This window comes from Paralichthys olivaceus, chromosome 9 (assembly GCF_024713975.1).
Source record: "Paralichthys olivaceus isolate ysfri-2021 chromosome 9, ASM2471397v2, whole genome shotgun sequence".
NCBI lineage: Eukaryota > Metazoa > Chordata > Actinopteri > Pleuronectiformes > Paralichthyidae > Paralichthys > Paralichthys olivaceus.
The window spans coordinates 16,049,068-16,060,899 of record NC_091101.1 but is presented as its reverse complement, the minus strand read 5'-3'; the positions used below and the strand labels follow the sequence as shown (position 1 = coordinate 16,060,899).

Here is an 11,832-nt window from a genome sequence, read left to right as displayed (position 1 = left end):
GTGTAAGTTTGCGTGCAAACAAACCTACGAAACCATCTTATATGTGAAGAGTGGATGTAAGTCTGGTCTTTGACTTCTGGTTGTTGTTATGGATCACAACAAGAACTTTAGGTGAGGAAGAGATGATCGGCATTCCACAATAACTTTCATAATGTAAAAACATGTTTATGATACAAGTATTTGAAAAGTCTGTTTTTGTAAAAATTAAATGAAGTTAATTGAATTGCTACAAACCGGCCCTTAATGACATTTCCCACATTTTGAACCTTCATCAGGTAGAAGGAATTTAGACTGTTCTTGTAAAAGTCAAAAGTTGTGTGAAGTAAAGGCCAGTTCTCATCAATTAAAGTAAATTATTTTCTCTTATCACATTTTACATTTATTAAAACAAAGTGTCGATTGTGACATTATGCACCTGTCAAAGACTTTCCAGTGTAAATTTCACCATTTTTTCTTTTTACCTTCTTAAAGCGTGGTACATGTATTTAGTTTCGCCACTAGGTGGGAGTATAAACTCAGCTATCTCCTGCAGTGTCATGTGTTTATGAGACTTGGGTCCTCAGTGTTTGGAGTCTAAACAACCTGTTACAGTAGAACACACACTCAGTCTTGTAAACACCGTAATCATGAAGGACTAATGTGTGTTTGAGATTCTCGATGTGGTGCATTTACTGCAGAGTCCTGGCGGCTGTGTTTGAGCTGTGCAGTGCGTCCGCCCGGTGATTGTACACTGTGTATTCTCTCTGCGAGGAGGAGGAGGAGGGGAGTTGGCCTTCTGATCGGGGTTGGTTTTCAACATTTCTGGGTTTAGTTCAGTATAGTAGAATGTTTTAAATTCTGGGAATAAGTTATGTGGGATGGATTTGTGCTTGGTGGAGCACCATTAGTATATGATGTGTGTATGTGTTGGATATGGGTGTGTGTGCTTCCTCTGGGTCTGTGGGATTTTGGCCCATAATTCCTGCAGCTCTCAGGTCACAGCTCCGTTCTCACGCACATATTTGGCATTCCTTCCCCGACATGATTACCATACACCTTCCACTCTGGGTTTGGCTACATGGGATATTTCCATCATTCCGGGGTGGAACTGGAGCAACGTTCCAGAAATGAACAACTCACCCCCACCACCTCCCCTACCCCCTAAAACCAGTCTTCTTTAGCCCACATCCACACCTCGATTCCCTCCCACCCCACTGTCCTCTTTATACATCCTACTTCCCCCCACCCCCTGCACAGATTCCTGCTGCCTTGCAATGGGAATCCTCTGGTACAACCCTTTTTTTCCCCCTGAGTCAGCTGTTTGTGTCTGCCGGCATGATTGGGTCATTTGCCAGCGACATCTCTTCAGTGACCTCCTGCTAGGAGAGGGAAGGAAGGGGAGGGATGGAGGGGGGATAAGAGCAGGATAGATGAGACGAGAAGCAGCCATGAAACTCTATCTAACTGCTGCACGTTTCCCTTCCTCTTTTCAGTTTGACCCTTTGTGCTGCATATTCTTGGCCTAAACTTTGGTAGATGTGGAGCAGACTGTTGATTTTTGCACAACAGTCGGGGCTCAACAGTTTTTCTAGGCAATTTCATGGGGTTCCTGACTGAGGCCGGTCCACCTTAGACTTGTGTTTGTCATGTAATTTAATATACCAGAGTTGAACTTCAGTGACTACCTCACGCCAAACCAACAAGAAATATGGAAACTTGAGAATTCATTCTTCTCTGGCCTTTCGGAGCCTGCACCTTGTCTCTATTACATATCTGCCAGTCTGAGAACTTTTCCCAGACGATGGATTGTTGTGGGAAATGCAGAATTACATAGTTTCAGACTCAACTCATACATCTTAGGAAAAAGAGACTTCTTGTCCCTTGATGCTTGACCAGAGAACATATTCAAATATTTTATGTGGTTTTCTAACATTTTTGAAGCCAGCTAAGTTGTTTTTTTTTTCCAATTAATCAGCATTCATCTATAAAAATGCCAAAAAAGTGAAAAATATCTATTGGGATTGGACAATAGGGATACAATCTATCACAGTAGGTGTTGTTTCATATCCAAAATATTGAAATATATATTAGATTTTATGTAGTGGATAATGAAGTGTGATTACTGTTTTTCTTTTCTAAATTAATAAAATGAAGGTATTTTGCTATAAAAATCTGAACATTGCCATAAAACATTGATTTCCATTGTCTATTGTATGATACAATCTCTGGTGATTAGATTGGACCATGGTCAATCATCAAACTGCCCCTCCTTAACCCCTCGTTTTGCGTAATATCTTCCAATAGCTTGGGTTTTTTCAATATTCCCAAACCCAAATAAAATCATTTGTTCATTATATAAAACGGAGAGAAGCATCAAACTTTAAAGTAGATTTTTTTAAACCTAAATATCAGAAATGTCCAATCACCCAGTAAAGCCAGTCGAGCACATCTGGAGCAACTTGCATGTCGTGTTGATAGAAACCAGTATGAAGAAGAAAGAATTTAAAGAGGCGTGGAGACAGGAAATGTTTCTGTAAGGTTTACTGAGTCGAGAAAGACTGCTGCACACAGAGCTGAAATAAATAAATGAAATAATTTTATCATAATAATTATAGTAACCATCATATTAAGATTGCTTATTTAGGGTTTCTGTCTTTTTTATATATATAATATATATAACTTTCAATAAATTGTTCCCTTTAATATTTTTTTTCTCCTGGGTGTATGCATGAGACTTTGGTTTGTTCCACTGAATGTCCTGGTAGCAGCACTCTGTATCCAAGATATCGCACGGGAGCATCATCCCCTGGGTTGTTTCTATAGCAATGATGCTAATTAAGAAGGCACCCTCCCCGCCGTGCTCGTCCCTTCGCTCGTCACCCTCCGCACCTATAAGCGGAGGGCATTGTGTCCTGGGGGTGGTGGTGGGGGAACGTGGGGAGGAGTCGTGAAGAAGGTCTCCAGTTGTCTTTGGTCGGTTGTTGGTTTGGTTCGCTGTGATTGGCTGGCTGTATTTGGTGCAGCTTGTTTTTTTTATACATTCCAGTTCCTAAAGCTTCAGTCCCTGCGGTGAGTTGTCACGGGTTCATGCAGGGACTGCGTGGTCCCTTTCCAGAGTCCCTTGTGATCCAGCTTCACTCATGGTTGTTGGTGCACTCACTCACTCATTCACACACACAAGCACAAGCACACCCGTACAAATGTTTCCTCGTCCTCCTACAAACATGCATTTATTCAGTAAGTCACTCACTCGATCGTTCAGACTCTTGTCACTCATCCTTCCGCTCGTCCAACAGTCTCACAGGTTCCCACCAATTTAGCAGTGAGACAAATAAGTGCGTCACATGTCAACAGTCAATTATTGGTCCATATGATCCGCTGCGCAGACCACTCTATCCCTTTGTCCAGTCCGCCATTTTCCTGTCTTCTCCTTCTTGCTTTCCCTTTATCCGAGGCTAAGCACCCACTGTCTTGTTCAGTCAGTCTTTCCCACCCTTGTTGCCTCTGTATGGTCCAGTTGTAATCCCGTACTTGACAGTGTCAAGCTGGTCCAGAAGAGGAGATGTGAAGGCCTTGAGCTTTTTGTAGTGGGGGGAATAAAGGTCTTTGTAGAGCCTGGGAGTCTGGCTGCCCTTCAGGTTTCCTGTCAGTATTTCTGTCCAATGAACGGAAGCAGACCAGGTCCAGCCATGGACCGGTAAAGCTCCAGTTGGTCCAGTAAGGGAACTAAAACTGAGAGGAATGATCAATAACTAAGGGGCTGTAGTGGCAAATTAGTAGGTGTAAAGCTAAACCCCGTGAATGATTCATCAAGTTTCTGGTCAATGTTTGTCCCAACAAAGGGAGGTGTTGAGTCATGTGTGATAGAAGTGATGACTGGGTTAGCCATTGGCAGGCTCAGGTCAAGGCTGTGGACGACAAGAAAGCGGGTGCTAGCGTTAGCCACTACTAGCGGGGTCCAGTAGCACGCACCCTCTTGCCCCGTTTGCTGACGGTGGTGAAGCGGAAGGGGGTGGTGAGGTCAGGCTGCTCTCCGGGCGGGAAGCGCTTCATGAAGTGCACGTCCTGCTGGTTGGGGAGCGTGTGGGGGCCGCGGCGAGGACGTCCTCTTTTAGTGAAGCCCACGTACCAGCCCGTGTAGCGTGCTGACATCAGAGCTGTGTAGTGGTTTTCCAGAACCTTTTCCACGAAGACACAGTCATCGCTTCGATTACTGGCCTTCTGAGAGGGCAGAGAAACCACACACACACATATTCACACATTGGGAGAAGAAAGAGAGGCTGGTCAGGAAACTGGTCAGATTTGATTTGCTTTTTAAGAAAGACGTCTCAAGAAAAAAAGAAGTCTCACCTTTCCTACCAGCTTGCCGCGGCGGTTCATGCACAGGTAGAAATCGGTTTCTTTGCCCCGGATTCTCACCTGGCTACCAAAGGTATCGGCCTCCACTACGAGCTGGGCTTGTAAAGGGACAGACGGAGAGACAGACAGACATTAGAGCCAAAGGCAACACAGACAATTGCAGTATCTTTATAGACCTTTAAAAACCACAAGTTTAAAGATTGTTTAATTTGAACATTTAAGCTTAAACTTTTACACATTTACAACATCAATGTGTTTGACACTAATTGCTCAGATTACCAGCCAATGTTAAATCAGATTTGGCTTTTAAACCTGATGAGGCATTCACATCGAATCGCTGTTTTCGGATTCATAGTTGCTATTAAATGTGTTGATAAATCCCACACAGATGTAAATGTCTCTGGCTGGACAGATGGTTGTCAGATAAGCCCGGTCACACACATGGATGTGAGGCTGCTGACCACAAATGGACCTCGTAAAAAAGATAACAGCCCGGAGTAGACGCAGCACGGTGAGCAAAGAGGACCTGGAGAAGGGAGCGCCTGCCACACTATTGTTTTAAGGTGTGTGTGCGTGTAGATCTGTGCGTGTGTGTGTGTGTGTGCATGTGTGTGTGCAGGTGCATTCATGTTCATCCTTCCAGGCAACACTGCTCCGCCAACTATACATCTTCAGACAGCGCTAGTGCCTGTTTAAAAATAAATCCCTAAAATGGTTCCTACATGACCTTAGTCAACAAAGGGGTCAAGAGAAATCAATACCTCCCTCCCTCCTGCCCTCTTCCTCTCTCTTCCCCCAACTCTCTTTTCGTCTCCCTTCTGCTCCTTCGCCTTATGTTTATACCTTAATGCATACGCTCCTTCTTTTCTTTATTTCTTCTCTCTTTTTGCTCTTGGTTTCCCTGCAATATCTCTTCATAATCAGTCAGTTTAAGGGGATTTTTTTGGGGTGTTTTTTCGAGTTGTATTTGAAAAAAAAAATCAGGGGCCCGTGCATCTATGATTCCATCTCTGGCTTGAAGTGTTGTGAAGAGAAACCTGGCATGTTTGTGAATGGAACGGGATGTGCAACATGAGCTGGGGCACATACAGAAACATGAACTCCAGCTGTACGGCTTGTATGTATGGCTTTCGACTGCCCATTGATTCTGTGTGTGGTTTAAGAATGGGTTAGACATCATTACAGGCAGGGAGAGGAGGGGGAGGGAGAGGGGGATGGACAGAGAGAGTGTTAGAGGATGGAGGGAGGGGAGGGAGAGGAAGCCTGCTGTTTTAAATCCAGAGGAGACAACAGGGAGGATGAGAAATCAATGGAGGAATCGATGAAGGAGATGAGTTTCTAACACTCGCTCCGACACTCTACCTGCTGGGCTTCTCCCTCGAACTCACACTTTTTTTTTTCCACTATCACCTTTTCTTTCTGTCTTCCTTTTGCTCTCTAGTGAATCATTGAGTCAGCAGCCAGTCGATGAGGTCTTTGTACTCCCAAGACAAGCTCCACTGCCCCTCTGCCAAAGCCCGGGGAGGCATGTGTGTGTGCTTTTGTGAGTGTGCACAGTTGCATTCTGTATCCGCTCATGCATGCACTTGGTCAACCTTTAAGTCTTTGTACTTGCAGCCGTTAGATTGTGTGTGTGTGTGTGTGTGTGTGTGTGTGTGTGTGTGTGTGTGTGTGTGTGTGTGTGTGTGTGTGTGTGTGTGCACGCAAGTCAGCGTCTTTCTCTGTGTGCATACACACTCGCATTCCAAAGCATTTCCCTGTGTTCTACTGTGTTCTACTGTGTTCTACTGTGTGCGTGTGTGTGCGTGTGTGTGTGTGTGCTTGCGCGTGCGTGTGTGTGTGTGTGTCTTACCATATTTGTCTCCATCTTCTCCTCGGGCGCTGATTCTGCGCCCCAGCACCTGGACATGTTTACCGCTGGTGCGACTGTAGAGCTGGTAGACCCGGTGGTGTCGCCGGCTCATGGTGTCTCGCACCTGAGTCTGGTTCTCCACATGCACGCTGAAGTTGACTCCATCCACACCAAGTACCTGCTGGGAACACACACACACACACACAGACACACCCAGAGGTACAGACAGAAGATACAGAGATTCGTGAACAGGCTTAAAAAAACTCCATGTACAACCAACATACAACTTATCTTACAATCACTCTTTGTCATGGATGTAGACTCTAACCTGTAATGGATTGCACATCACCAGCAACATCTGGATACATCTGGAAAAAGTAGAAACAGATGAGTTTAGAAATATGTAAGCAACATTGAATGCTGGACGAGTTAGACTTGACACCATCGTTTCCATCTCTTTCTTCTCTGCCGTTCTCTGTGCTCAACATCTCTTTTCCTTAGTGGGTGATTACTCACACCGCTGGGTGTGCAGCTGGCACAGCGACTTGACATACAGACCGGCAGATGTCCAGGGATCAACAGACAGACAACACCCACAGCACTGTTTATAGTAACGCTACCAGCCTTCTGTCTAAACCCATTTTCTGACCCGTTTGTGACTTTCGCCACGCCAAAATCTGGCCTCCAAATGACCCGCTTGGACTGTGGCGAAATGGCAAACATGCCGAGACATCTAGAAAATGTTTTGGTTTGGACATCTGAGGGAAACGGCTGGCTTAGTTGGCTGCTCTCTGTATGTAGACAGCTGGACTGGACTACAGGTGTACACTGTGCTGTGATGTGGCTTTGGAGCGTGTTGGACTGCGGTTACATTTATAGATGCTATGAATAAGTGAGAACATGAGCTACCAAAATGTGGGGAAAGATAATTTATGGAGGAAACAATCGGTGAGGAGTAGTCATGGTGATGTTGCAGATGGAATTCATTTGGATTGTACAAAACTTTTTCTCTATTTTCCTTACAAACTATTTGGACACTTTGAGACATTAATGATTGAAACAGCTGGTTACAGTAACAATTAAAATTCTTCTTACTTTAGCACATTGCTTAATTGAAGCTTAGACCTTGACCTTGGATATATCAAGTGTTATTTACAGCTTTAGTGAGGGAGTGATTGTGTTTGCAAATTCTACTCTGGCAGTCCTTGAACTGCTCTGAATTAGTGGCTGAAGACTGGATGAAGTTCAGAACCAAGTGTGTGGGCTGAAAAGCAATTCTACACATTGTGTCTTTCCCCACCTCATCTTCTGCTATCTCACTGCATGCTTCTTCTCTCTCTCTTTCTCTGACTCGTTGTCCTCCCTCTCTCCTCTACTTTATCTCTCCCTCTTTGTCCACTCTACCTTTCTCCTATCGTTCCCTGCCTCCCATCTTCCTTTATGTTTGGGGTTAGCAGGATGACTCCTCCACACTGTCTTGGGCATGTGTGTGTGTGTGTGTGTGTGTGTGTGTGTGTGTGTGTGTGTGTGTGTGTGTGTGTGTGTGTGTGTGTGTGTGTGTGTGTGTGTGTGTGTGTACAGGAGGAGCAGGCAGCTGACAGCTGGGCCAAAGCAAAGACATACGCGCTGCTGAGAGAGGGAGATAGCGAGAGAGGTAGACTGAGAGGTACACAAAGGGATAGGGCGAAAGCAGGACAGAAGAAGGGGATGGTAGAATAAATAGAGGGGAGATGAAGCAGGAGAAGGCTGACGGCGAATGAAAGACGTGGGAGATAAAATCAGAAAGAATGGGCAGATGCACAGATGTGAGACGGAGGAGAAACAGGACTAAGGTTACATCTCCAAGGCAGGAGGAGAAAAAGTGGCTAAATGAGAGACAGTAGTGTAACCACTGAGTGTGGTCTGGCCTGAGAAGTAGACAAAAAGATAAATAATGAGAAAGAAGAGGAAGAGAGTTCAACTCATGCACATCGTAACACATGTCACTGCCTCTTGACTCACACGCATGCACGAATACGCGCGCACACACACACACACACACACAAATACCATATACTCTTGTTTCCTCTCTCCTCTCCCTCCTCCTCTGTTTCTTTCCCAGTGTGTTGGCCCCTGAGTCCCTCTAATAGATGCAGACATCCCGGGCATTGCAGTAAAGTGTTGGCCCTCACATTTTGCCTGCGCAGCCGAAAAAACCTGAGCGCCTGTGCATTGTGAGGACTCTCAGCTGTTAAAACACCACGGCTGCACTGCCGCCGAGGACACTGCAGGAAAAGTGCCTCAGCACTGGATTCCCCCGCTCCCACAAAAACCACAGACACTCCATATTATGCCAGCCACAGAGAGAAAAAGAGAGGGAGAGAGGAAAGAGGGGGACAGGATCGGCCGGGGGTGGGGGAGGGATGAGAAAATGAGAGAATAAAAGATTGCAGGGTAAAAGTCGGGGAGAGTAAAGGAGGTATGGAGAGAGGGAAAGCCCGGTGCACCTTGGCCGGCTGCCAAAACAAGCAAAGGTCTGACATCATAAACCTGCGTCCCAGCATATCTACCATATGGAGGCTGCGGTTAGACTAGCAGGCCTCAGCACTGAGGACTGGGCACCAGCATGGAGTGAGAGCAGTCTGCCTGGTGGAACTCAGCACACAGCAGTGGTTTCAGCTGTGTGTAGCAGTGGTTAGCGTGGTAGGCCAACACTGGAGCAGTGGGCTTCGGCACAGTGCAAGACTTTCAGATGTTCAGCAGTGGGCCTTGGTGAAGACTAGTGGTTAGGCTAGTGGGTGTGTGAGTGGTATCAGCAGTAATAGGGCCTATGTTGGGGCAATGGTAAGCGATGAGGAAGACCTCGACATGGAGCTGCGGTTTTAGGAGAGGAGCAGAAACAGGTTGCTGTGGCAAAAGGCCCTTGGCTTTTTTTTCACCAGCTAAAAACTTGTGATCAATTTTGTAAAACAGCATGTGGATGGAGTAAAGTGTCTGTGGTAAAACTGATCGGCAAGAGGGAAATGAATGGAGAGATGATTGGCTCTGGCAGACCTAAACCGAAACCAGCAGACTAAACAGTGAGGCTGCTCTTTTCAGATACTGCCAGGGGCACCATCATTCATCAGTTATTAATTCATACTTTTTATCGGAGCAAGTATCTGTGGAAAAAGGGGTGTGGGCAAGACAGGAAGACAGATGTGGGTAGTTAGGTGAGTAAGTGGAGAGAGTGTGAAGGAGACAGACGGAGAGAGAAAGCCAGGCAGACACCAGCAGCAGCAGCACACACCCTGTCCAGGTTGTGTGAGGAATGAGAAGTATCTGGAGATGACTGCCATCTGGGAGAAGTACAGCCGACACAAAGAAAGAAAAATAAATCCCTGGCTTTTAACAAGACACACCTCGAATGGGCAAACTCAAACCCCCGAGTCTGTATCCTCCTCCCTTAGATTTGCTCTTGGCACTTTATCATTTTCCTATCCCACTAGATAAAGCTGGTGTTATTTGACTCAACTTCTGAAATATTTTCAAGAGGAAAAAAAAAAAAGAATCATTTTCTTGGCGATGGGAAAATGGTCTTCTCCAGGCCAGCTTGGTCATCCCTGAAGTAAGTGCAGATGGTGATGGAGATGTTTATGGCAGGTTTTATGAGTAACATGGCCCTGACTCTGACCCAGTGACCTTGAACTGTCAGCCAATCAAAACAGGGCCTTCCATGGTATGTTTTCTATGGGGACTGATGAGGAGTGACGTAATGTTAGACACTACAACCCTCCTCTCCATCATCTTCATCTTGCTCTGGCTACCATGAAACAAGTTTACACAACTGATGACAGAGATAGGACCTGATCGGATGCATAAGATTAGAGCATGATGAGGTGATAAAAGTGACTTACAAGACGGTCAGCGTGGAAAGAAGGGACCACATTGCTTCCCCCCTCCACTATGGAACTTGGCCCAGAGACAGTCTCCTCGCTCGGTCTGAGCCAGTCCGACAGTCCGGAGAGTTCCCCTGCGTGGTTCGAATCCGCTGGATGTTGGGCAGAGTCACACAGTCAGACACTCCCGTTGGCATCGGCGGCGGTGTGCCCAGGTCCCCCCGGCGTAGGTAAACGTGCGGGCGCGGGCAAACTGAGGTGTGAGGCCGGGGTGAGTGTGCCACTGTGACCGCCGGGCAACCTCTAACAGCTGTCCAGACCGGTGGAGACAGATGGGCGGGGGAGCAAAGGGGGGGAAGGTTAGGGGCTTTAAACGCTGCGCGTCCCCGACGAGGAGAGGAACAGGTGAAAGCGCGCTCAAGCCTCACAGATAACCAACTCCAGTCGACCTTGTTGACCCTCAGAGTGACGCTTGGCCCCGTGTACAGCTGCGGTACGCGCGTAATCTCCTGCGTAATCCAATGCGTAACGTTTCAGAGCAACAGCAATCTTCTGATCTCCAAATTGAATTCTGTGGTAGGTGAGGTGATAAAAGAAAGTGGCGGAGAGTTTGTCCCGGCACAGACACGCAGGTTTAGTCCCAGCAGAGCGGGGTCAGGAGCTGTTGGATGCGGGGTACCTGGGCTGGCTGATGGAGCAAACGGCGAGCTGGAGATGGGGGGTCTGCGGGCGCAGGGTAGTGCAAGGCGCCCTCTGTCATGTCTGCTCCCCCACGCTGGTTCAAAGGGTCTGTGGCTCAAGTGACACCGACCGACACTGTCCGGCACACAGGGTGATAAGGTCCCGGGGCGGTCCAGCTCAGAGAGGTATATGGAGAGTGCTGAATGAGAATGGGAGGGGATAGTAAAGTGGAAAGAAAGACGAGGGAGGGAGGGGTGGCTGGAGAGGATGGGAACAGCTGTGACTGGGTGGCGGACTCAGCCACCCGCGACACGGCGAGGAAATGACAGCCGCACTTTGCACCTGATTTTCCGGACTTCCCCTCTCGCCTCAGCCGCTGGTTACCGCCTGGCTGCAGCAGCAGTCCTCCCTGCGCCCTCTCGACACAATACCAGCCAAAACACAGCACGATGACATCACCTCCAAAATGTTTGAAGGGGGGAAATGCAATCTGATCTTTTTATTTATTTTTTTACACGTAGAAAGTTTAGGCAGTTTCTCTCAAGGGGAGGAAAAACACGAAAGTCTCTCTTCGTTCCGAGAAAAAGGGGAAAAAACGAAGTCCGCTGCGCAAAAGGGGAGAGGAGTCGAGCTCGCCAGTTTCTGAAGAAATAAAAAAAGTTAAAAACGGGCGCTTCTGGAAACGTGTTTACCCCAGAATCACTGTGACAGATCGAGTACCAGTCCACAGCCTGCAGCGTCCCTCCTCACCTTATATCTGCCTCCCTGTTTCATTCAGACACCATGGGGAGAAAACGCAAGAAGAAACCCAGCCGTGCGTTGTTATCCACTCCACTTGTGTTGTGCAGAGCCTTCTCCCTTTCAGAAAAAAAATCCAAGGTTTGCTTCCATTAAAAGCTCTTCTTGAAGGGGGGCTGCACAGGAGAGGCGCGTCGGCAGGCACAGACCTCACTCCAAGAAAAACCAGAACAAGATTTTAACAGACGCGGATCAATCCTCCCTCCCTCCTCCTCTCTCCCTCCCACCCCGCTTTCTCTCTCTCTCTCCCCACTCTCTCTCCTCTCACACACACGCACATGCACACTTATTGGATCAAAATGGGAT

The 11,832-nt window shown here is 47.1% G+C and overlaps 1 protein-coding gene across 2 annotated transcripts; it reads right to left on the bottom strand.

Moving 5' to 3' along the window:
- Nucleotides 1–2,493: 2,493 nt before the first annotated feature.
- Nucleotides 2,494–11,716, bottom strand: fgf18a (fibroblast growth factor 18a). Of its 2 annotated transcripts, none has more exons than XM_069531885.1 (5): nucleotides 10,066–11,716; nucleotides 6,519–6,558; nucleotides 6,191–6,368; nucleotides 4,330–4,436; nucleotides 2,494–4,200 (listed from the first exon to the last, which is right to left on the bottom strand). In XM_069531885.1, exons 1-5 carry the CDS (start codon nucleotides 10,095–10,097, stop codon nucleotides 3,928–3,930), a joined length of 630 nt encoding a protein of 209 aa, XP_069387986.1. In that variant the 5' UTR covers nucleotides 10,098–11,716; the 3' UTR covers nucleotides 2,494–3,927. The 2 variants fall into 2 exon arrangements, with proteins under 2 accessions (XP_069387986.1, XP_069387985.1); XM_069531884.1 differs by having other exon boundaries at nucleotides 6,191–6,371; nucleotides 10,066–11,713.
- Between the last annotated feature and the right edge of the window lie 116 nt (nucleotides 11,717–11,832).